This window comes from Carassius gibelio, chromosome B12 (genome assembly GCF_023724105.1).
Source record: "Carassius gibelio isolate Cgi1373 ecotype wild population from Czech Republic chromosome B12, carGib1.2-hapl.c, whole genome shotgun sequence".
In the NCBI taxonomy this organism is placed as follows: domain Eukaryota; kingdom Metazoa; phylum Chordata; class Actinopteri; order Cypriniformes; family Cyprinidae; genus Carassius; species Carassius gibelio.
In genome coordinates, this window is record NC_068407.1 from 19,504,040 (window position 1) to 19,527,696 (window position 23,657).

The 23,657-nt window shown below is 37.2% G+C and overlaps 3 protein-coding genes and 3 non-coding genes across 6 annotated transcripts; 3 read left to right on the forward strand and 3 right to left on the reverse strand.

The window, feature by feature from the left end:
* The first annotated feature begins 6,895 nt into the window (after window positions 1-6,895).
* si:ch1073-357b18.4 (uncharacterized protein LOC797129 homolog) lies at window positions 6,896-10,505 on the forward strand. The gene is made up of 4 exons (XM_052571111.1): window positions 6,896-7,333; window positions 7,629-7,700; window positions 8,586-8,866; window positions 9,635-10,505. Exons 1-4 carry the CDS (start codon window positions 7,192-7,194, stop codon window positions 10,250-10,252), a joined length of 1,113 nt encoding a protein of 370 aa, XP_052427071.1. The 5' UTR covers window positions 6,896-7,191; the 3' UTR covers window positions 10,253-10,505.
* A 904-nt stretch (window positions 10,506-11,409) lies between these two features.
* Window positions 11,410-11,482, forward strand: trnar-ucg (transfer RNA arginine (anticodon UCG)). Its single transcript has one exon. It is a non-coding gene; the product is annotated as a tRNA-Arg (tRNA).
* Window positions 11,483-11,969: 487 nt separating this feature from the next.
* Window positions 11,970-16,113, reverse strand: mrpl58 (mitochondrial ribosomal protein L58). Its single transcript, XM_052570273.1, has 6 exons — window positions 15,904-16,113; window positions 15,761-15,788; window positions 15,619-15,678; window positions 12,585-12,667; window positions 12,329-12,498; window positions 11,970-12,229 (listed from the first exon to the last, which is right to left on the reverse strand). The coding sequence occupies exons 1-6, from the start codon at window positions 16,096-16,098 to the stop codon at window positions 12,145-12,147; spliced, it is 621 nt and encodes a 206-aa protein (XP_052426233.1). The 5' UTR covers window positions 16,099-16,113; the 3' UTR covers window positions 11,970-12,144.
* Window positions 16,114-16,248: 135 nt separating this feature from the next.
* On the reverse strand, window positions 16,249-16,320 carry trnaq-cug (transfer RNA glutamine (anticodon CUG)). The gene has a single exon. It is a non-coding gene; the product is annotated as a tRNA-Gln (tRNA).
* An 866-nt stretch (window positions 16,321-17,186) lies between these two features.
* On the reverse strand, window positions 17,187-17,259 carry trnar-ccu (transfer RNA arginine (anticodon CCU)). The gene has a single exon. It is a non-coding gene; the product is annotated as a tRNA-Arg (tRNA).
* A 227-nt stretch (window positions 17,260-17,486) lies between these two features.
* Window positions 17,487-23,001, forward strand: wdr45b (WD repeat domain 45B). Its single transcript, XM_052570576.1, has 10 exons — window positions 17,487-17,858; window positions 19,512-19,586; window positions 19,996-20,097; window positions 20,215-20,302; window positions 20,520-20,614; window positions 20,695-20,885; window positions 21,049-21,134; window positions 21,225-21,326; window positions 21,432-21,553; window positions 21,702-23,001. The coding sequence occupies exons 1-10, from the start codon at window positions 17,792-17,794 to the stop codon at window positions 21,806-21,808; spliced, it is 1,035 nt and encodes a 344-aa protein (XP_052426536.1). The 5' UTR covers window positions 17,487-17,791; the 3' UTR covers window positions 21,809-23,001.
* The last annotated feature ends 656 nt before the right edge of the window (window positions 23,002-23,657 follow it).

Consider the following 23,657-nt stretch of genomic DNA (forward strand, 5'->3'; position numbering starts at 1 on the left):
CATCACTTGCACTTTCCACTATGTATGTTTTCCTTCCAGTATGGGTCTCAAGTATGTCGTGGGAAGCAAAGTGTAGCCTGCAGGGTCTTATCTAATAACAATGAAAATCCCCATGTAATGGATGTTGTAGGTGACACAGAATGAAAAAGGAGAGGGGAACCCATTGAGAGTGAGAGAAGGAGAAAAATAGGAGTAAACACAAACTGGCACTTGGATCTATGGAAACTCATTTAAGGGATAAATTGTGTGAAGAGCATAGGGAATAAATGCTGAATATCAGACGGACCTGAGGAGTGACCCATCTAGTTCTGAGAATGTTTTCAGTGTCAGGTTTTGTTTTTTTATCCTGAGAATGTTCTGCTAAAAGGTGGGATAATATTCTCTAACAGCATTCTAAAACTGTTTATTGGTAACAATATTAGAATATTATACCCTAACATTATAATAAAGATTTTAGAGGGAAGCCTCCCATTGCACTAAATGTGGACTTTGTGGATGTGAAAGTTTGGTTGTAAGTGAAAACCCACCCTTTGTTTGATCTCAGCCTCCATTGTCATTAAAGGGGGGGGGGGGGTATTCCAAAAATACTCCTTCCGGTTTGTCACAAGTTTCGGAAAGTTTTTTTTCGAGTATGGGTCTGTGTGACGTTAGATGGAGCGGAATTTCCTTATATGGGTCCTAAGGCACTTCTGCCGGAAGAGCGTGTGCTCCCGTAGAACAGAGCACTGAGAGGCTGAGCACAGCCTGATCAGAGCGAGAGCATCGCGAAATGTCACAAAAGGAGTGTGTTTTTGGTTGCCAGGGCAAGACGATGCATTTCGAAGATACTTGTTTTACAAACAAGGCCCAGTTTGACGCCCGATTTGCTCATCGTTTATTTCTTAAGGATAATGCAGTCCCAACGAAAAAGGGTCACGATCGTGTGTTGGAACCGCAGGCGGTGAGTAAAACTGCTTCAAATATCTCTGTGTTGTTAACTTAGCTATCGGCGTGTAAGCACATCAAGTAAACAACATGCGATGTTGTCATCAAACTGCACTTTCCACATGTACAGCTTAAAAAAAAAAAAAAAAAGACGACATAAAGTGGAACTTAGTCATTTTCCAAAAGCGCTAAGCAAATATATAGTTTCAGTACATACCACATAGAGACGTCGTTGCTGATGCTGCTCTTGTTAAATTTCAGCCTCTGGATCTGATTCTGGATCATAAATATACGCTGAATCTGACTGTTAGCCATGGTTGGTTTTGGATGTTTTTTTCCTCACGGTAATGTCACAGCTTCCAAACGCTCTCAACGCAAAAGCCTACTGGCGCTCGTGATTCTTTAGCTCCGCCCACACGTCACGCCTCCAGTCGGTCGTGTTTTTCCGGGAAAAATCGGTACAGACTATCTTTCTCTTATGAATATAATAAAACTAAAGACTTTTTGGAGTTATGAAGGATGGAGTACTACTCTATAGGTACTCAAGATTAACAGGATATTGAGTGAAAACGAGCATTTCACCCCCCCTTTAAATATTAAAAAAAAAAAAAAAAAAAACGGCATTACCAGCTTCACTTATTATGAATAAGACTGGCTTTATTTTTTTTGCCAGACATTTAAAAAAGTTCTTATTGAGAGGTTTAGATGTTGACAGTTTATTGAAAATAATAGTTTGGTTTGAATAAGTAATTAGGCAGTTTGACTAGACTTTTCAATATAAGTTTTTATTTGGCTGTTTTAACTATGTTTGCTATGGCAAAAACAACAAGATAAAGTGTGATCAGATGATGTTGGTGTCAAAGATATTATCATCTTGTAGTGATCTGATCAGCTATTTTCATCAAGAGTGTAATCTATGCTATTGATTTCATTTTATTGACTTTTATGTAATACATTTCAACAGCATGAGATCCAGCAGTGCTTTAATCAGATAATCTGTATTTCTATCTGTATTTAAAAACACATTGTTCATAAATCACTTTGAACTACTGAAAGCTTACGCACACACAGACATCAATAATAAGTCTATGAATCTTAACAATGGAGACATGCTCCATGGCGCAATGCAATCTGGGAGCCATGGATGAGTTTTGTATGATAAACCCAGAATGGATTGCAGCATGAAGCATGTCTCCATTGTTGAGATTCATAGAGTAATTCTTGATGACTGTGTGTCTTAATGCCAATTATTTATTTTATTTTTTTTTATCCTTGAAGTGATCTGATTAAAACACAGCTGGATCTAAATCTGTAGAACCACTGAGTGCCTGTGATAAATAGTGTGCAACTAATACCATAGATTAGACTGGAATACATCTAATAACAAATCCGCTTCATAATGATTATATCTTTATATATCAAACTGCCCAACTAAAGATAAACACTGATCACCATAATGGTGATATCCAACCAAACTTTTACTTTTTAACAGACATCAAAATCTAAACCTCTGTTAACATCAATAAGACCTTTTGTACATGTATGACAGAGTCAATATGTCTTATTATAAGTGAATCTGGAAAAACTGTTTTTGGAATTATTAAAAATAAGAACATTTAAATTTATCATCAAACAAAGGTTGGGTTTTTAACACTTGAGTCCACATCCAGTGTCCAGTGGAAAGCTTCCCACTAAAATCTTTACTAGAATGTTTGGGATAATGTTCTAATAATGTTACTAATAATTTTTTTTGAATGTTTTAAGAGAATTGTATCCTACATTTTAGAATAATATTCTGGTAACTAAAATAAAACTTGCCACTGAAAACCTTCGCAGAAAATTCTTAGAACAGTATAATTTGTAGCTGCATGGGGAGAAGATGCCATATGTCTGGTCACCTGACCTTTCTGTGTGACTCAGTGGTGCTCAGGGAGGTACAACTGGAGCTCTGCCTACGGCTCCACCTGTCATCCGGTCTGGTGTCATATGTGCTAACTTACCATTGCATCTCTGAAAATGAACAAGCCTAAAGCAATAGATGCACTATTGTAGCAAAATAAATGTACTTTTTATCTACTTATGTGCCCGCTGAGTCCGTTTAAGACACTTGTACCAGTATAGATCAGGGTCAGCCGGCTGGGAATTGTGCAAGTCTTTGAGCACCTTCAATGCAAACGAGTCACGACCTAGAGGCTTGGATGCTGCTGATGGGTAATTAGCCCAGTTCTGTAGGAGCTTGTGGGTGTCCATGGCACTAGGAGCACTAGTGGATTGATTTTAAGTACAAGAAAAGAGCAAGGATTGATCTCCTTTGTTGCATCTAATCCATATTGTATGAACTGAAATGGGATTGACAGAGGCAAGCTTGCAGGAAGATATAACACAATATAGGGAAAATCTGAGGAAATAATGAAACTTTCACACTGCCAATGTCAGGTAACTGTCTAAATACGGAGATTTCAATCAAAGGGTGGTTAAGGGACTGCAGGAGGAATACAGCTTATTGGGTGATATTTTGTCAAAACAACTGAATTTCAGAAACTTCCACAGCTTTGCTGTTGTAGTTTTTTTTTTTTTTTCTCGGACAAAAGATGGACAAACATAAATAGTGATGAAAATATCCATCACAGGTGAAAATTTACTCATAAATGCACTAGAAAAATGGCAGTCTGGAACTATTAACAATTTATTTTTAGATGATGGTTTAACAAACAAACGTTTCTATATATAAAATATCTTTAAAAAAAATCTTCTTTTTTATTCCACAGAAGAAAGTCCATCACACGGATTTGAAATGACACGAGGGACACTAAATAATAACAGAAGTGACATTTTTGGGTGCACTAACCCTCAAATGAAATGACTAACATTAAGATACAATGAACATACTATAAAACAATATAAACAACATATTTATGATGAATAAAATAAGTGCTTTAAAATGTTACTCATTAGTTGATTTTTTTTTTTATGTATATCATATATAGTATCACTGCACATTTTCATCTTTTATCCAAAGTGACGTATAAATAAGAATACAACGACATACTTTGAAGCCTTGAGTCATAGTTTTAATTTAGTCTCCTTGTAAGTGCTGAGAAGATCTCATGCTGAACATGGAAACAGCAGAAAGAAGAGCGAGAAGCAAGAGAAGAAGAGAGAAAGATGACATGATTAAAAGGGCAAATTCCCACGTCTATTAGCTCATTATATATTTATTTACCTGGAACAAAATGACATTCTATCTTCAGCATTTCCTACAAGCAGTGTAAAATCCTCAGAAGATTAGAAGATGACTTATTCAGAGAATTTAAAACCATGTTTGCCATGTTTGATCTTTTCTGGGTTTATAGACTTTCATAAATCCCTCACAAAGCTTATTTATTTTTAATTATGTAGGTGATATGATTGTCATTATTCTATCCACACTTCTATGCTGGAAGGATAGTTCCATCATTCTGTGTTAATCACAGCTTTAACAAGCAATATCATCTCATATTTTCCAATTACAGTTAAGCTTTAGAGATTCAAAACAAGTTTGCTGGTGTCAATATTAATAGCAACATATAGATGTCTCTGTGGTAACTGAGCCATACTATGTATAACAAAAGTCATCAGAGTGAGTCACTATGTGCCCACTCACTTAACATTCAAAGGACATCAGTGCTTCATTTCAAATTAAATAGTAAATTCAGTGTATTTGGAGATATCCTGAGCATCTATAGGAGAAACCAAAAACATGAAAAAATAAACATCCAGTTTCAAGAAGAAGAAGAAGAAAGAGAGTTTAACTACTGTATAAGGACATTGTGACCGGCAAAATAATATATGGGTTTTTATATTGGTCTATGCCATATCAACTATGAAACTTTGGGGCATCAGAAACTTTAATGTACACAACATAATGCAAGTTTGCAGGTCATCTGATCCGTGGAATTGCGATATGTTTGGAATGTGTACCCTCTGGGGAAAGATCCATGAAATAACCCTGTGTACGTTTCATTGTAGAGACTATCAGTGTGACTGTACACAACTTCACCGCTTTATACTCCAGACAGCATATCGAGAGAACAGGGGAGATAATGCCAAGGGAACCTGTCTTCTGTGTCCGGGTGACTCATTCGCTCTTGGAAGAAGGGAGGCCATGATATTAATGAGAGTTTGACTGGATGTCGCTAACAGCGTTGGGGGTCACGCATTACAAGTAACATGAGTTACATAATCAGATTGCTTTTTTAAGTAAATAGTAAAGCAATAGATTATTACTTTTTAATTTAGAAGGAAATATCTGAGTTAATGTTTCAAATAAGTGACAAGTTACTTTGTTTCCCATGTCTTGTCTGACAAGTTCTTGTGTTGTCAAGTTGAGAGAAGTAATTGCAAGGCATTGCACAAGCTGTGTGAACATGATGCTTAGTTCGAGAGTAAATATGAACATGTATTTACTCAATTCACCTTCACAGATTCAGTTTTCCTCAAAATTAATAAAAACAGTCAAATTCTAAATCAGTATATTATACAAACATGTTAAATAGGACACATATCATTTACGTATTTATTCCCATTTTATTAACTGAGTAGTCTATGCCACTGACCTTCAATGATCCAATTCAACCATATAAAGCAAAAATGGCACAACTGTGTTTCATTTTGGTTATTGCTGAATATTGTTGAACTTTCTTCTCCTGCGTTATATTCTTCATGCAATTTGTTTCAGCTGCACCCTTCAGGCATGAATTTACGTTGTTGTTGTTTTTTTATATTAAAAGCAAACTACTTTCTGTAGAAGTTACTAAATAGTAATTCGTTTCTTTTTTAGGGAGTAACGCAATATTGTAATGCATTACTTTTAAAAGTAGTCACATCGTTATCAATGATGCTCATGATCTATACACAAGCCCAGTTATAGATATAACCAGGACTGGTCTGAACAGGTAAGATTCTGCACCAATCAAATCTGTGTCAACTGTCAACAGGCAGATGGAGAATATGAAGAAACAATACGACAGTAACATGTTACTGTATTCAGGGGACAGAATGTGTGTGTGTGCTCTTACAGAACAATCCACCTCTGACAATTCATATACACTTTTTTGCCGAATAATGTTGAGCATAATATATATATAAGTCAGTTAAGAAATCTGATTGTTCGGAAATATGAAATATCTTACTAACCCACATATATGGTAGGCAAAGTAAACACGGGGACAGTTTCCAAACAGTGCATCTAAAACAACATAGGCTTAAGCATTTCTGTAATCTCCATTATGAATACAAAATGAAATACTACTACTACTACTACTAATAATAATACTAGTCGTATCTGGGCGTGTCAATTATTCAGCACGTCATCAAAATCTCACTCCAGCTGGCAACTACATTTGCCAAACCTGGTACATCCATAAATAGTGAAAACAGGCTTATGAAAACTTTTTATGGCATGTTTTGTGATAGTTGTGTATTATAGGAGAAAACATTGTAAGCGGTCAGTACAGTAGTTAAGTATAATTTCTCTGTGTAATTAATATGGTTTGCGAATTGCGCTTCATCAGAGAAAACACGATCACAAATTCTGATTAATTTGTCTACAGCGCCATCTGGTGGTCACTTTGGTTCTCTAAGCGCGCGTAATAAACTATATAAAAAAATATTTGATAAATGTATTTTCAAAATGTATATAGAATGGGGCTCAAAATTTTGTGACCATATTGAGAACACTGGGTTAAACTAATCCATATTCAAATTATGATTCTTAACAGCTGTTAATGAAATAACCTGACATGACTCTATGCGAGCACCGCAAACTAATGTGACTTCACCGAGAAAGGTTTCAAATGTAGCTGTATGGCTGAATGAATAGTATCAAACAGCTGCGTTTCTCCGGCGGTCCTACGCTGATTTTATTAGTATCGTCGTCTGCGGTGTGCGTCTGCAGATCTGCGTGTGACGCAGGCGACCAGCAGCCAATGGCGTGACACACAGACGCAGCAGAGTTGCGCAGTTACATTGTGAGAGGAGCGCAGCCATTACACTTGATCTTAAATCTTTAGAAATCGTCGTTGGGTTTGCACTGGCCAGTCAGTTTTCTCTACAATTTGCGTGACAGTATTCTGAAATTAAACCTAAAATCCGAGCGGGATTTTAGTGATCTCTGCTCAGGAAAGTTGTGAAACTTTATAAACCGTGTTACTTCACAAGGTGTAGCGCGTCTGCTAGTGTCAGTGTTTCTCTGCTCGCGTCTCACGCGCGCTTTGATGCAGCGCAGTGATGGGCACACCTCTGAAAAACGAGCCGTCTGCAGCTGGTTGCATGCCGTTATGTGGTGACCTTACGTCTACCGGCGACTCGACTGCACGAGCATCATCACAGCAGGGCGAGCAGCTCGAGGCCCCGACTCCGGTTTTACTCTGTGAGTGTTATTATCGCTTGCTTTCATGAGTCTTACACGCGAACTGTTTTTCAGCTATTGCATGCATTTTTTCTTCTTTCAGAAAAGTTGGCTACTGTTTGGTCAGAGATCACAAATTTCTATGCAGCCTTGAACTAATTAATTTATTCACATAGAAATCAATTGTTGAGCCATTTCAAGACCTACCAGTAATCTCTGGGATAGTATTTCTGCACAAGTCAGCTTCATTAAAACCTTTTGAGCTGCAGCAGTGTCATTGTTTTAAGATGTATCTCATGTTCTGTATGCTCCACAGATCCCATCAGCGTTAACAGTGCTTTATCAGCTTCACCAATTTTTAACAACAGAGACAACAAAGTCCCACATGGTGAGTATGGAACCTTAACTTGTAAAAGACTAAACCATGAAGAACTGTCCAGCTGTAACTGTTTTCAGTGTCGGGGAGTAACTAGTTACATGTAACAGAATTACCTAATATAATTACAAAATAGATGCAAGGGAAATTTGTTTCAGTTACTGAGAGAAAAAAAGAAGTGTAATTAAAATAGTCACTTATGAAAATGTTAACGATTACAAAAGGGGTTACACCTGGATATTATCACACACATACATTCTTACATTTGATTGGTTGCTTTCCCAAATTGCATTGACTGCTCTATAATATGAGACACTAATGTTGCAGGAGTTCAGGACACGTTTATTTCCTATTTGGGTTAATGCTTTGTTTTTGTTTTGTTCTTTAATTTCAAAAATGGTATCATCGCTATTTCTTTTCATGATTTTAAATCTGTATTTAGCTTCAGAATGATCTCAAAGTAAAAAGAGGTGCTAAAGTCTAATTTTGTGCTGTCTGTGCTTTAAAATATATATTTCTTTTTAAATAGTGATGAAGGATTTTGAAAGTCTGAGACTAATCAGTGTTGAGTTCCACTAAAAAAAAAAAAAGCTCAATCCTTCCTGTTTTAAATGTTCAAAATGATTAACAGTTGAAAACATTTGTTAGAAATTTAGAAAAGTAATCAAAAGTAATCAGTTACACTACTTTAATGAAGCTACTTAAACAGTTACACTACTTATTACATGTTAAATAGGGTAACTTGTCATCTATTACCTATTACATTTCCAAAGTAACCTTCCCAACGCTGGCTCATTTTCAAAATAACACTCTGATTGTTTTCAATGGAAAATGAAATGTTTCGATTTGATTTGATAATGTGTTGCAGCCGCTAAACAATGTCCTCAAAATTGGCAGGTGGTCGAGGGATTGAAGCTGTTTCCTCATCTTCTGAGTTCACTCATGGTGCCATCGTGCACCTCATCGAAGCCATGCAGAGGTGCTGGGATGTGTACAGCTCACGCGAGCGCTCGCTTCTCTTCCAGAGCGTTCAGAAAGAACTGGAAAGCCACGGTCACTCTTTACCCGTAGAGAAGATTCGCCGCAAATGGAATAACCTCATTGTTACATACAAGAGAGTTAAAGATCGCAGCTCGTTGTGTGGAGGCCAAACAAAGACCTCATGGGAGTACTTTGAAGTAAGAGCTTGTGGGCATTTTGTTAATGATGCAGGTTTATTTCTTCAAAATTAAATTCTTTCCTTTGAAATTTCTGGCATGTTTTTATCATATTGTTTGCTGCTCCAAGCATTCCCATTTCAAGAATGTTTGAAGAAGCCATAATATTAAACGGAAAGTTCACTCAAAATGAAAATTAGCCCATGATTTACTCACGCTCAAGCCATCCTAGATGCATACGGTTTTCTTCTTTCAAACCAATACAACTGGAGTTATATTAAAAATATCCTGGCTATTCCAAGCTTTATAATGGCTGTGAATGGGGTGTAAAATGTTGAAGTCCAATATAAACGCATAAATCCAACATAAAAAAGGCTCCGCACACACAGCTCTGGGGGGTTAATAAAGTCTTTCTGAAGCAATCAATGCATTTTTGGAAGAAAAAAATATCCATGCTTACAAATTTATAAAATGTAATCTCTAGCTCTTCCAAGATATTTTCTAATGTGACTCCATTCATATTCGTCTGATAAAAGAAAGTCGTATACATCTAGGATGGCTTGAGGGTGAGTTATTTTTGGGTGAACAATCCCTTTAACGCATGGGTATTGCCCTTTATAGAAATACTGAAATATATTACCTTAGGTGCTTGAATAATAAAATGCATATAAATGCTGATATCAGGAATATCAATGACGAAAAAAAAAAAATTAGGACAGTGGAAATACAGTGGTGAATTACTGAATAATCTTCCCTGTTCTGTTTTCTTTTCTATTTTTTTCATTACAGATGATGGATAATATACTAGGAAAGACTAAATTTGCTCAGAGAGGCCCTGCTTCAGCTACTCTTGTTGGATTTGCAACCACAGCCAAAGCAGGTGTAAGATCAGAGGATCGTGCGTCGAACAGCGTGCCGGTGGCTGCAATGGCCGCCTCGTGCCTCCTTCCCACTGGAATCATCACAACCTCTTCCCCGATCCCTACACTTGTGACGTCCCCAGTGCTGTGCAAAGTTACCCCAAAATTAAACCCCAGCCCCTCTTGTAGCACAGAGACGCCTCTGCCCTCCCTTTCACCAAAGTCAGTGCCGCTGGTGAACCGTCAGCCGCTGAAGCGGAGGTTACACCATCTTCGGCTCAACTCCATGGCCTCTCGAGTAGCTCAGCAGCAGGGGCAAGCTGAGGAACGCACCGCTCTTCTTCGCAGTTTCCTCACCGCTCAAGAAGAGCGCATCCGTTTAGACGAGCAACACCAGCGCAAGGCAGATGTGCGTGAGCGGCGCAAGGAGAAATCAGCACGGGCCATGGCTGATGCGATGGGGAGGATGGCGACGGCACTGGAGCTGATCTCATCCAAGCAGGACACCATTATCGCTCTACTTCAGAGACTGGCTGATAAGCACTAATACTGCTTTTGCAACAAACCTGAATTTAATTTAAAGCATATAAAGTGTGTCCTGTTGTTCATGGTATAAGTAATTGATTTGGGAACCCATTTTTTAGTTGAATAAGCTTGAAAGAAACTAGAACTTACTAGAAAACAACATATACAGAGCCTTTAAAAATGTCCTTCCTTGTAAGTTTTCATGTTTCACTGTGTCGCAAAGAGTTTTATTTGGCTATTTTGACAATGAATAACAGTATTGTTTTATGCCAAAAGTTTAGTCTGTACATTTTTTTTTTTTTTGCAGTTATGAATAATAACAATAATAAAAAGCTTCTTTTTGAAGATGTATAGTTTTAAAAGTAAAAATAAGAATGCAGTAGTTTATATTGTTGCCCTCAAGTGAACACACAGCAATACACACACCACACACATGCTCTTATTCAGCAATATGCGTCTTTAGCCGTTCACAGGCCCCAGCTCTTTTTATGATACTCAGTTTTTAATACTGTTTTGGATATAAATCAGCTTTACTAGCAGCGAGTCGTTCACAAGCTGCATATGTAAAAAGGAGTTGCTTCGTCGTTGACAAATGGTAGAAGACACTCGCCAGTTTTTCTTCTTGGTTGTTGGTAATATCACCTCATCCAGCATTTATTTGTATTATTATTATTATTATTTTTTTTTTTTTTTATAATATCCTTACTATTGCTATGGGAGAGACAGCTGTAAACTATCAGAGTTAGTGAACCGTACGAATGAATCACACTGAATCGTGACCAGTTGTCATCTTGCAAACCTGTTTGATAAATTAGATCTAAAGAGTGATTCATTCTTTAAACTGGTTGTTGGTTCTGGTGACGCCTTTGGTTGTGACGTGTAACAGCTGAGTGGACGCGTTACTCTACAGAGCAAAATGTATTTATGCAGAATCGATCACCTGCGATCAATGAAAAATGTAAGTTAAATTGTTAGATGTCTAATTATTGGTAACAATAATGGTAACAATTGTAACGTTACATGAAAACTAAGTTAGTTTGTTGCTAAATGCTCGTTTGTTCCTCTGCCGCGAGTAATCGTTCCAAGTCAAACCAGAGTCATCAGGTTGTTATCGTGGCTTGTATTAATATTAATACAATTAATGTTCATACAATGTTGTGGAAGTGGCACGTATATGTGGACCGCGTGGCCTAATGGATAAGGCGTCTGACTTCGGATCAGAAGATTGAGGGTTCGAGTCCCTTCGTGGTCGCATTTTTACAATTATTTATGTCACAGAAACATACAGCAATATTAATTCAATTTTAAAACGGCGAATTTGTTTTAAAAACGTAGTATAAATTTTGCAATGGATCACTTAATGAATATAGATTTGTTGAATCTGCTTGTGCACAGTATTACTAGATCTGGATTGCCTAATCATATTAAGCAGAGTGGCGCAGCGGAAGCGTGCTGGGCCCATAACCCAGAGGTCGATGGATCGAAACCATCCTCTGCTAGGTGCCCTTTTTTTTTTTTATTTTTTTTTTATATATCCTCATCCCCAAAACCACTTTCTGACGTCATTTTCTTACAATGTATCACGTTCGTTTACTGCGAGACAAATAATAATTTTGATATGTGTATATATATATTTTTTTTTTTAGTTTTTGTCACATTTATGGCAAGTGAACTGGATGAGTAAATTCTAGTGTTATACACATCTTAATTCTAATTAAATGCACTACAATAGTATTGAATTAATGAATACAGAATAATTAATTATTTAATTCATATGTTGATTCAAGTAATCTGAAATGTACTTCAGTAGATGCTACAACCTACAACCAGCAAAAGAACATACAACCTTTACAGTGTCATTTTGCAATGTTTATATCAAAGTTTGAATACAGAACAAACAATAATGTTTTGGGTTCAGTCAAAGTCAATTCGTCTTGCTTGCTTTGTTGCGGTATGTAATTTCTTCTGTTTGAGTCTTTCCAAATTTCTTTTCTCTAATCTGCACAGACAGACAAAACATCTATTACCTATTTTTGTTAAAACAAATATTGCATTTGTAATACTTTTTACACGTATGCTTTGCTTCATGCATTCTAACCTATGAGCTCTCAGGGCGATATCCTCCTCAGAAGGCTCTGGTTTCTGCTGGCTGGCTTCAGTAATCATTTCTGAGATCTTCTGAAGACAGTCTTCTAGATTTCTCTGTTGGCTTCTGCTAATCTCCGAGGTCACAATTAACTCTCCAGCTTTGTTGACACGTGTTTTATTCTGTTGACACAAGTATTAATGCTTTGAGCAGTGGATGTTTCACACGTGCTTGCTATTATAAGACTTACTGAAGAGGTTACACTTACTTTTAAGAGAATCTCTTGCCTCACTTCTTCTGGAATCCATTCTGCTGTTTGCACATGGAAACGGACCTCTGCTTTTGTACTGACTGCAAATAAATATTACAAAATATAAAGTGGCAAAACAAAATACTGACTAAAATACCTTTTTGACACGTAATGTTTACATTGTATAGGATTAATGGATGTGTTCAACAATATTTAGAACTGTTAAACGTTTGACCTGAAAGGCATTGTTATTTGACAAAACCATTCCAATATTATCCTGAACTACTGTTTAGTTACATTAACCTAACCCTAACCTTACACACATTCATTTTTAGCATAATAAGAAAAGTATAATTAAATAGTAGTGTGTGATTTTTCAGTAACTAGTAGTGTAACTAATTACTAATAAGATTTCAGTGATAATATTTCAGTTGCCATCCATAAAACGGCTTAGTTAATTACTTTTGATGCCTCAACCCTGTTGATTTAAAATCCATTATCAAATAATTTATTTGATTTGAATGATTTGAAAACTCGCACATTAATGTGATGTCCCAAGTGCGGCAGGCAAGCTTGGAATATGGAAAAGCTTACATTCAGCAGATAGAAAAAATATATAAATAAAATAAATAAATAATAATAATATATAATAACTAGTGTTGTCACGGTACCAAAATTTCAGTATTCGGTACCGATACCAGTGAAAATCCACGGTTCTCGGTACCAATTTCAGTACCAAAGCAAAACACAAAAATATGCTAATAACATTCTTTATACATTCTTTAAGTTTTTCTACAAGTAATATACAGTAATTATGAAAAACAGTAAACAAGTTTCACCCAAATGTAGCTTGTCTTTTAATTAATGAAATTTTAAAATAGTTGGCAGGTGCATTTGAAATGTTTTAACTAATCTGGCAATAAATGCCATCTCAGTTCTGCTTTATGACTATGAATTATTATATGCAATAACAAACAATAGTCAAGCACTGTAAAATAATTTGCCACAGACTCAACTGACTGACTTCTCTTTTGTATGATTTCATGAGTCTCTTCCGAGCTATAGAATTGTACTTGTTTGACCTCATATCTGAACTTTTTTTACAAATTGATAATAGAAATAAATAATAATAATAATGATAATAAAAACAGTTAATTTTTAGTCTAAGTGCAACCATATAGTAATCAAAATAGTATATATATATATATATATATATATATATATATATATATATATATATATATAATAATCAAAGTAAGCAACTCTTTCAATGTTCAAATCAAAGCACAAACAGAAAACAAATTTTCTCTTCAAACATAATACAGAGCTAGGAGATGGTTATAACTACGCATCTTATTAAATTGTGCATACTAATTACAGCCTAGATATTGTTCGCAGCCTAATTTGCATGCATCAGAGAGCCCCAGCCGCTCTCAAACTGCTGGAATTGATATTGCGTTTGAATGCGCGCGCACATCATTTTTAGTTTCGCTTTCGCAATCAGAACCGGAGGTTCTGAGCTTGCATTGTATTCTACTAGATTTGTCAGAAACTTACAATGCATGTCCTTGAACGTTTTTAATTAATTCCTATGGAAGTACAGCTTCAGAGAATGCTCCAGCTCAGCTGTTGCCATCACCATCATCTCACCTTACTCCCGTGATTGCTGTCTGAACCCCTGACACGGGGCCACCTGGTGGCCATGGGGCTCTATGCAGCCACTTACATAGCTTATTAGGTAGGGCCAGTGTTGTGCCCAATTTTGACCCCCTGCCTAATTATTACCCACCTAGTATTGGTAGGTTTAGGAGTAAGTCTGGGGGAGGGGTTAGTATTAGGGGCGGGGTTAGAATTAGGCAATCATGTAGTGTCTTGAACAAGGGGGGTAATAATTCGGCAGGGGGTTGAAATTGGGCACAACACCGGCACTGATAGTAGTCAATATTGGAATAAACTAGTATCCAGGGGCCAGGGGCGTAGCAAGCTTTTCAAAAGTGCGGGGGATGGATGTGGTTTGTTTATAAACAAAAATGATGAATACATTGACAGAGGGGTACAAAATGCAAGGCTTAAAGTTCTCTGGCACTGTGCGGGATTTCCGGCTTGCAGCGTTTGGCTGGGAAAAAAAAAATAATCCTACATTAAAAAAAAATAAAAAATAAAAAATCAGAAAAGGGGAGAAAAAAACGCCCACACAAAGCTTTTTCTCTGGTGGTATAAATAATGTAACAATTTACTGTTTTTAAACTTTAAAATAATATACACTTTTCTTTCATAGTTCTTCAACAGGTATGCAAACAATAGCTGCTGAACAATATCCCAATAATAGCAATTAGCATTAGTCTAAAAAACGAAATATAATACCGAAAACACTCGACATGTCAACAAAACGATTAACAGAACATCTTCTCAAACACATATCAAGCTTATTTAAAAACCACGAAAACATAAACACTCATTCAAAGTACCTGGAAAAGGGAGATGTAAATAACCATATCCATAAGTTCCCGCCTCCTCAACAAGAGATGACCAATAACATGCCAAGAGAGGCGGGACTTAAGGCAGAGCAGCCAATCATCAGCCAGTCACACTCAAAGCCGGTGTCATGTTTGAGAGGGAGGGGGAGGAGGCAGCCGCGGCGAGCGCAGACACAGAGCGGCCAGAGAAACGGAGGAGCGACTGTAGTAAGGCGTTTGTGCAAAACTGCGGGAAAACTGCAGAAAACGTGCGGGTGTCGAACCCTCTCACCGGGAAAAGTGTGGGTGTTAAAACCCCCACATCCCCCACAGGTGCGACGCCCCTGCCAGGGGCGCCCACACACTAATGAAAAAGATCTAGTACTATCTAATAACTAAGTACTAGTAACTTTACAAAAGACACTAGCTAAAGAATTAGAATTATTAAGTAATAAAATACTTCAGATACTAGTATCTTAAAAATAAGTACTAGTAGCATGAATATGGATACTAGCACGGCTTAAAGACTAAATGTTAAAACGGCTTGCCATATAGCAGCTGCTGCAGAAAACCTTCAAGAACGAAACGCAGTTTACCTTTATTGACATGTTGACCACCGGGTCCACTGCTCCGACTGTATGTTATCTTCAGTTTATCTAGAAGAGATGAAAGTTCATGAGCTGCGGATTTGGGTCGGTTTATTACAGATATGCTGAATGTGAATCCTGAACTTCTTACCGACCGGGATGCGCGAGAACCGATCGTCCTTAGAAGAAAATAACATTATGTTTAAGCAGTGCTATGTTGCACATCAATGAGTATCATGGAACAAATACACAAATTATGTTTTTTGTATCATGGAGAAATCAAAATATGATCACCTGTGTAAAATGCGATGCCTGTTTCATGTGGGAATAGCTGTTGCATGTTATGTGTTTCGGTCGCGTTTTGACATTACCGAGTAGGCCTACATTTACTAAATTACGGCATATATTCCTCGAACATAATATTTTACGCAGCTGTAAGAAACATAAACTTGTAACCATGGTCGCCGCCATGTTGAAAATGAGGAACATGCTCGTGCAACGAAAACATCCGGGTGAAATCCGCTTTGGTTTCAGATGCGTGCTTACATTAAAAAGTGTGTGTAAAGTGCTCATGAAGACACAACGAAGTACAGCATTGTAGATTATTTTCTTTATGCAACACAATTAAACAATAAGTACAGGTTCCACCGAGATTTGAACTCGGATCGCTGGATTCAGAGTCCAGAGTGCTAACCATTACACCATGGAACCACCTGATACAAAAACTGAAAGTCTCTTTTTTAAAATAATAATTATCCCCGACAACACACTTATACAGTCTGTGGTTCTCACCGGTTTGCACAATGCAGTTGGTTACCTTGTGTCTATAAACATTATTTTCGTATTTTTTTATTGTAACATTTTTATTTGCTTGCCTTTTAAATATTCACTTATGATGTACGCTTACGTGAATATAAAATATCACTGTTATGTGAATAGTAATTTTTTATAGTAATAGACATTTAAAAATTTGAAACTTATTCAAATTGCGTGTTTGATAATGTCTAAATACCCATTCAGGTGCAAAATCAAAAATATAACTGGTCTAGAGCAACATTAAACAGCTTATACGGGTATCTAGTGGTTAAACCATGGCACAACACATGAAAATTATTTTCTGTCTATCAATGCATTTAATTTGCCTCTTTGCACTTGCATTTAAAAACGTTTTCTAATTTAAACCTAAACACTGCACTAAGTGTAATATAAATACTAAGAAAATATTATATATATTAAATGGTAAATAATGGATCATAATTATCGCACATATTATTTAGCACCAACAAATCGACTAAAATATAAGTAGAATTGAACTAAAATATGGTAGTTTTGTCGCACTGTACAATGATTCAAATGATTCAAGCCGCGGGTGCTTAAGATGGATTGCAAATGGCCCAAACTTGCACTTTGTTCACATACATTTCTTTTTTTCTTTTGAGAGGTGATCTAAATATTTGCGATGGAACATTGACAGGCTTATGTTACACTTCTATGTTGCTTTCTAAGGCTTAGAGCCGGTCACGTGACTGAAAACTATGATATACTAAATCAATCATACGCAAAATAAGAAAACCAGTCACCCCAGATGGGACTCGAACCCACAATCCCTGGCTTAGGAGGCCAGTGCCTTATCCATTAGGCCACTGGGGCAGCGACTACGTTGCAACACAGGCGATTCACTGTTAACTGTTGATTCTTCAAGTACATTTAAACTTTACGTATAATATTTTATATCGCCTGAAATACCTTTCACGCCCCGTTTAAATAAACCTTTAGCAAAACCGCGTTTTTTGCTGCACAGAAAGTGCGCAACAGCTACTTAAATATATCGATAAGTAAACGGTTGGTAAATGTCCATGTTAGTCATGTGTAGACCGCAGCACTGTAATACTTTCTATGTTTTTCCTGATTTATAGAAATAAGCAGAGCACATAAAGATTGAACAGTGGGACTCCTGCAGTGAGATTACTGTACGATCCGCGGTCGTAGCTGCGCTTAAACCGGAGAAAAGAGGAACAACAGGCACTCTGTCAACTTCATTTCCTGGTTGCAGAGACAGTCATGATATTAACCCCCGTGAACATAGCATTAGCCTCCCAGCTCTAGCCTTCTCAGAGCAATGACGTCCTTTCGTTAGGCGTACAGTCTTTTCATTTAGATTAGCCAAATAACGTCAATCACTATGGATTTATTACCATCAAATCCCCACGGCAATGGACTACTTTATGCTGGATTTAACCAGGATCACGGTAAGATGTTTACTATTAGCTAAAGCAAGCTAAAAACACTCTTATCGTTAACTTAAGTTTAAGAAACACAGAAGCCAGTGGATTGTTATTCATGTTAGACATCAAAAAACGCATCAGTTTTTTTTTTTTTATTCGGATGTTTTTAGTCCAGACGTCGTGTTGTAAGATCTATCACACTATAAGATTACCGTTTTGCCTAGCAAGCTAACGAAATTGTTAGCCATAACAGTTAGCCATGAACAGCTGGTTAGCCATAAAGGTGAAGTCACATGAGTGTCTTTCTTCTAGTGCTGCTGTCAGCTTTTTGTTGTGATTTATTGTATGTATTTTAATTGACTGAAAGATGTATATATGCACATAAACTGAAATATTCTTAAAAGGGACCACAACATATTAACAAACATTGACAGCTAATGTAGCCAGGCTAATGTCTGACTTTCAGGGGATGATTCTGGGCATTTTGGATCTCAGTTAACTTGATTAACACTATCACAATCTAGGCCATAAAAACCCATCGATATAAGTGAATAACAAGGCTGTATTTATGTCATCACAACAGTGTCATGTATCCTTAATCTCTATCTCTCTCTCAATACAGCAACGGAAATGTTAAAAGACCACTGCGAAATTATCAGTTTCTCTGGTTTTACTATTTATAGTTATGCATTTGAGTAAAGTGAACATTTTGTTGTCGCTGTTGTCTTTTTCTGTCAAGTACTGACACAATTTCTCCCTGTTCTGAAATAAACATTGTCATTTGGAGCGTTTATTATTTGCAGTTTGCAGGTTTTTTCACACCTCATAATGTAGATAAAACAAGGTCATGTTCATTTTTAAACAGCATGATGCTAATGCCTTTTACTTGGGGAGAGTTCAAAAATCAGTATGTGGTGTCAGAATATCCCTTGTTATTTTCATCACAGCAGCTTTCACACGTTTGAATGCTCTCCACTAGTCTGTCACAATACTGTTGCTTGTCCTTATGCCACTCCTGGCACAAAAATTCAAGCAGCTCAGCTGTAAGATGGATTGACCATCCATCTTTCTCTTGCTCACATTCCAGAGTTTTTTCTAATTCAGGTTCAGGTCTGGAGAATGGTCCTCCTTCCACACCTCCATTGACCTGGTTGTGTGGCCTGGAGCATCCGATCCTCCAACAAATTTCACAGTGGATGGCTTGTAGACGTCTCCAGGTCTTTGTCTAACTATTAGACGACCAGGTGTTGGGCAAAGCTGAAAATTGGACTCCTCTACGGTCCATTCCTTATGGTCTTTTGCAAACCTTGGACTGGCTCTTCTTTGCTTCTCATTCAACAGACACTGGAAGGGAGTGTTTGCCATACATATATAGATGCTGATTTAAGAAAGAAATGTCTAGTGGTCTCTTATTTTTTTTCCAGCGCTGTATATGTGCCTGAATACATTTGCAGTACATCCTTGGGAGCAAATCACTAGTTGCTTTCCAAGCAGATGCTTATAAACGGTTGTCATAAGCACATACATGATTGTGTTTCTGAGACTGACACCTTCTTGTGGATGTTTACTTCGTTTAGTCCATCTCTAGAATGGTCCTCTTAAGGGTGAAACTGTAGAGCAGCAGGAAATCCCAGTATTTCCCGTTAAATGTTTTTTTTTTTTTCTTTCCCCCACCAGGATGTTTTGCATGTGGAATGGAAAATGGATTCAGGGTGTATAACACAGATCCTCTCAAAGAAAAGGAAAAACAAGGTGAGTCTTCTATTCTTTCATGACATGTTAAATGCTGCAGATATTCAATAAACACACCCTGAACTATGTTTGGATAAGACATTTACAGCAGGGGTTCACAAAGATTAAAACAATACGTGAAAGTTAGTCATTTGAGATTTTGGCTTGTGATTTTTTTAAAACTTGCCTTATTAATGCAAATGCACACAACAAATGAAGACATCAGTTGTCTTTTGTAACACAGATGTTGAGTATAAATGCATAAGCTGTTACAGACAACACATACGCTTAGTCCACGACTGTCAATTTCACTATCTCTAAACATTAAGCAACAGTTATTGATTCACCATTCAGTTTATGGGATCTGTGTCATCGACAGTATCCCTGCTTTATTGTGTTGTTGACTTTCATTAATTCTCTTTGCTCTCAGAGTTTCTTGAGGGAGGAGTTGGTCACGTGGAGATGCTTTTTCGATGCAATTATCTTGCGCTTGTAGGAGGTGGGAAAAAACCAAAGTACCCTCCCAATAAAGGTATGTTTCTCTTTCATCTGTTTGATGGCTTTTTTTAATGCATGTTCTACTGGATTTTGCATCTGGTTGACACATGTATTGTTTCTGCAAGTAAATCTTTCCTGTCTTTTGTGTAAGTGATGATTTGGGATGACCTGAAGAAAAAGACTGTGATAGAGATTGAGTTTTCCACAGAGGTCAAAGCCGTTAAGCTTCGCCGTGACAGGTATTGATCTCATATGTTCTTGTAGTTGGACTCTTCACTTAAATTCTTTGGTATAAAATTAATTTAACTCTAAACATGTCTGATAACTACAAAAGCAGCCCTCCACCAGAGTTGGTGCCTTCTGATAACTCTGGTCCGTAGTTTGTGGATTTATTAAGAAAACAATAATGATTCGATTTAAGTTCCTTATAAAAGTCTGTTTTTGTGTGTGTTTCAGAATTGTGGTGGTCCTGGACTCCATGATTAAAGTGTTCACATTTACTCATAATCCTCATCAGCTGCATGTCTTTGAAACATGCTATAACCCTAAAGGTAAGTTGTATTGTAGCAATTCATCCGTGGTCTTATACTAACCCACAAACATTATTATAAGACTATGACTGTCTTTGCAGGTTTGTGTGTCTTGTGCCCAAACAGCAACAATTCATTGCTAGCGTTTCCAGCCACTCACTCCGGACACGTTCAGATCGTAGATCTGGCCAATACAGAGAAACCTCCTGTGGATATTCCTGCACATGAAGGAGCTCTGTGCTGCATCGCTCTCAATCTTCAGGGCACACGGATAGCCACGGCGTCTGAAAAAGTCAGTTCAGTGCCACTGTTGATTTTGGCACCATTTGATCATTTCCGTCTTCATGTGTGTTTCATGAAGAGCAAATCGATTTGATCATGTCACTAGATTCACACTGGTTGTTCCAGCACTGCATGTCAGCGATTGACTAAAAGAGAAAATGTCTTCTCTTTAGGGGACCCTGATCAGAATATTCGACACCTCAGCAGGTCAACTTATTCAGGAGCTGAGAAGAGGATCGCAAACTGCCAATATATACTGGTATAACATTGCACACAATATATATTCTATTGTATTACTGTAAAGAGGAATATATGTGTGTATTTATAACAGAGTGTGTTTCTATTTCAGCATCAATTTCAACCAAGATGCCTCTCTTATCTGCGTATCGAGTGACCATGGCACAGTCCACATATTTGCTGCCGAGGATCCCAAAAGGAACAAGCAGTCCAGGTTTGTGTTTCGACCACACTAAAGCTTTCAGTTGAAATCATCAACTTTTTATTATCTATTTATTGCAAATGTTGTTTACAGTCCTTAAACCCTGTTTTACCACAGCTTGGCATCGGCCAGTTTTCTCCCCAAGTATTTCAGCTCCAAGTGGAGTTTCTCCAAGTTCCAGGTCCCATCCGGTTCGCCCTGCGTCTGTGCCTTTGGAACAGAACCCAACGCTGTCATAGGTAGAGTGAAGCGTATTAAATGCACACTTTAAACATGAGCTCATATTAAAAAAAAAATAGATGCATGTGCTGCGAATAATCAATCATTTACTGACTTGCAATTGCTCAGCTGTTTGATGACTAATTTTTTTCTTCAATCCTCCTCCAGCTATTTGTGCTGATGGCAGCTACTACAAGTTTCTGTTCAACCAAAAAGGGGAGTGTTCAAGGGATGTTTATGCTCAGTTTCTGGAAATGACTGACGAGAAGATCTGACTACTTCACTTTACCAGATCCGTTTCTTTCTTGAGGATGATGTCAAAGTACTCGAGTGGCATTTGTAACACATATGACCGTGACAGACATATGGAGAAGAGACCATAAGAAACTCTACATACTCTTTGATTCAAACATGAGAGACCTTTCTTAGAACAAACCGAGAGATGACTGAAAAACTGTGACCACAGAAAACACATTCTGTGGAGTGACAAGAGGGAAACCTTATTTTTTTGAAAGGACAACATTTTTTAAATGGTCTTCCATTGGATTTTTTTTTAAGCTTTGGATGTCCTTGGCTTGGTAGCGAGAGCAAATCTCTTTATCCACTAACAAAACCGTATCTAATGTATGAAGCCCCTCTGTTACTAAGAGCAGAGGCAGGGGGGTAAACATGTACATCATTCACACAATGTATTTGCGACTATTTGTTAGCGTTAGATATCGTTTTTCTTGCTGTATGAACGCTGGATACCGGATTAAAAGGATGTAACTACAGTGTTTAGACAAGTATAACAAAACGGCTATTTTATGGTGTAAATGTGTGCTTCTCAGTTCACGTATTTGTTGGCTTACAAAAAAAATCTAAATTAATTTAATCAGTGCTCTGTAAACGTTTTACTTACTATCATACAAGATGCGTGACTGATATACACAACATATTGGGCCGTCGCATCATCATATTTAGTCTATATTTACACTAAATGGGTAAAAAATAAAATGGCCGACTCTAAAATCCTGTTTACTTCACAAGATAATTGAGAATAACTACATTGCTACTTTACAAGAGGTTAATTATAAGGCGAATTGCATACTAAACCTGGTTGCAGATGAATGCATTGAACTTAATCTTTTTGTTTATTAGCTGTAAAATTAGCACTTTATGTAGTATTGCAGTAGCCGCTGACACCTGATCTTTCTCTTTTAAAGACTAATGCACTCAGATTCTAGAAAAGTCCCCAGTTTGTCTTGTCATCTGAAGAACGTAGTGTTTTAATGTTTTTGTCTCAATTCTTCTAACTGTTCTTTGAAATGTATCTATAAGCTATTTTGTTACTCATTTCATGCTTTTGTCATTGATAACATGCAAGTGATACTTATAATTTCATAATTTCATGAAGATGATGATGTAAGATGGTGGCCACAGAATTCAGTATCATATGACAAATTAAAGATGATTGTAAAATCAAGAATGGCAATTGTTTCATAATGATAAGAGCAATTTCAGGCCTCTAATGATGGGACAGAGATGATTCCTCTGTTGGTGGAAAGATGTGTGTGGAAGTAATTTTAGCATTAATTTATTTGCTTTTTTCCAAAGTGTGTGTGTGTTTATTGTGATAAACGTGCCAACGTTTGCAAAGTAGATTCTGCTTTTATGTTGTTCAAATATATGGTAAAGAAAATCTTGCAATGATCAGTAGATTTTGCATTTTATATGATTCATCTCTGATCTGCAATGCAGCATACTAACATTACGAAAGCACCTTAGACTAACGGGGTAATGGAGCAGTTTCTAAGCTGCGTAACGTTAATTAAGAAACACTATTATTGCCAAGAAAACCGAAGTTCCGTAGAGATGTGTAGATTATTGTATCGCCATAAAATGTACGACCACGATTTTAGTCTAAGAGAGTTATTCTGTGGGTAGGATGCCAAGAAACGACAGCATCACTAGCCAAAGTCTGAGTCTGTAGCATCATCGCCCGATATTCCACTTCGAACATGCGTGTCAGCCAGCACACAGCGCAACCAAACATCATCGCTACACGCTAGGCTTGTTCGTCTAACTGCTGATTGGTGGATTATATTTCTCTCCTCAAGAGCAGCGGAATTATTGGTTACTACC

Bases quoted from the DNA above. Each gene is read 5' to 3' on its own strand.
- si:ch1073-357b18.4 (XM_052571111.1), top strand. From the start codon at position 7,192: ATGGGCACACCTCTGAAAAACGAGCCGTCTGCAGCTGGTTGCATGCCG. The intron at 7,701-8,585 runs GTGAGTATGGAA...CAAAATTGGCAG, and splicing joins AGACAACAAAGTCCCACATG to GTGGTCGAGGGATTGAAGCT. The intron at 8,867-9,634 runs GTAAGAGCTTGT...TTTTCATTACAG, and splicing joins CCTCATGGGAGTACTTTGAA to ATGATGGATAATATACTAGG.
- mrpl58 (XM_052570273.1), bottom strand. From the start codon at position 16,098: ATGTTCCTCATTTTCAACATGGCGGCGACCATGGTTACAAGTTTATGT. The intron at 15,679-15,760 runs GTAAGAAGTTCA...CATCTCTTCTAG, and splicing joins GTTCTCGCGCATCCCGGTCG to ATAAACTGAAGATAACATAC. The intron at 12,230-12,328 runs GTTAGAATGCAT...CTGTCTGTGCAG, and splicing joins ATCGCCCTGAGAGCTCATAG to ATTAGAGAAAAGAAATTTGG.
- wdr45b (XM_052570576.1), top strand. From the start codon at position 17,792: ATGGATTTATTACCATCAAATCCCCACGGCAATGGACTACTTTATGCT. The intron at 19,587-19,995 runs GTGAGTCTTCTA...CTTTGCTCTCAG, and splicing joins CAAAGAAAAGGAAAAACAAG to AGTTTCTTGAGGGAGGAGTT. The intron at 21,327-21,431 runs GTTTGTGTTTCG...GTTTTACCACAG, and splicing joins AAAAGGAACAAGCAGTCCAG to CTTGGCATCGGCCAGTTTTC.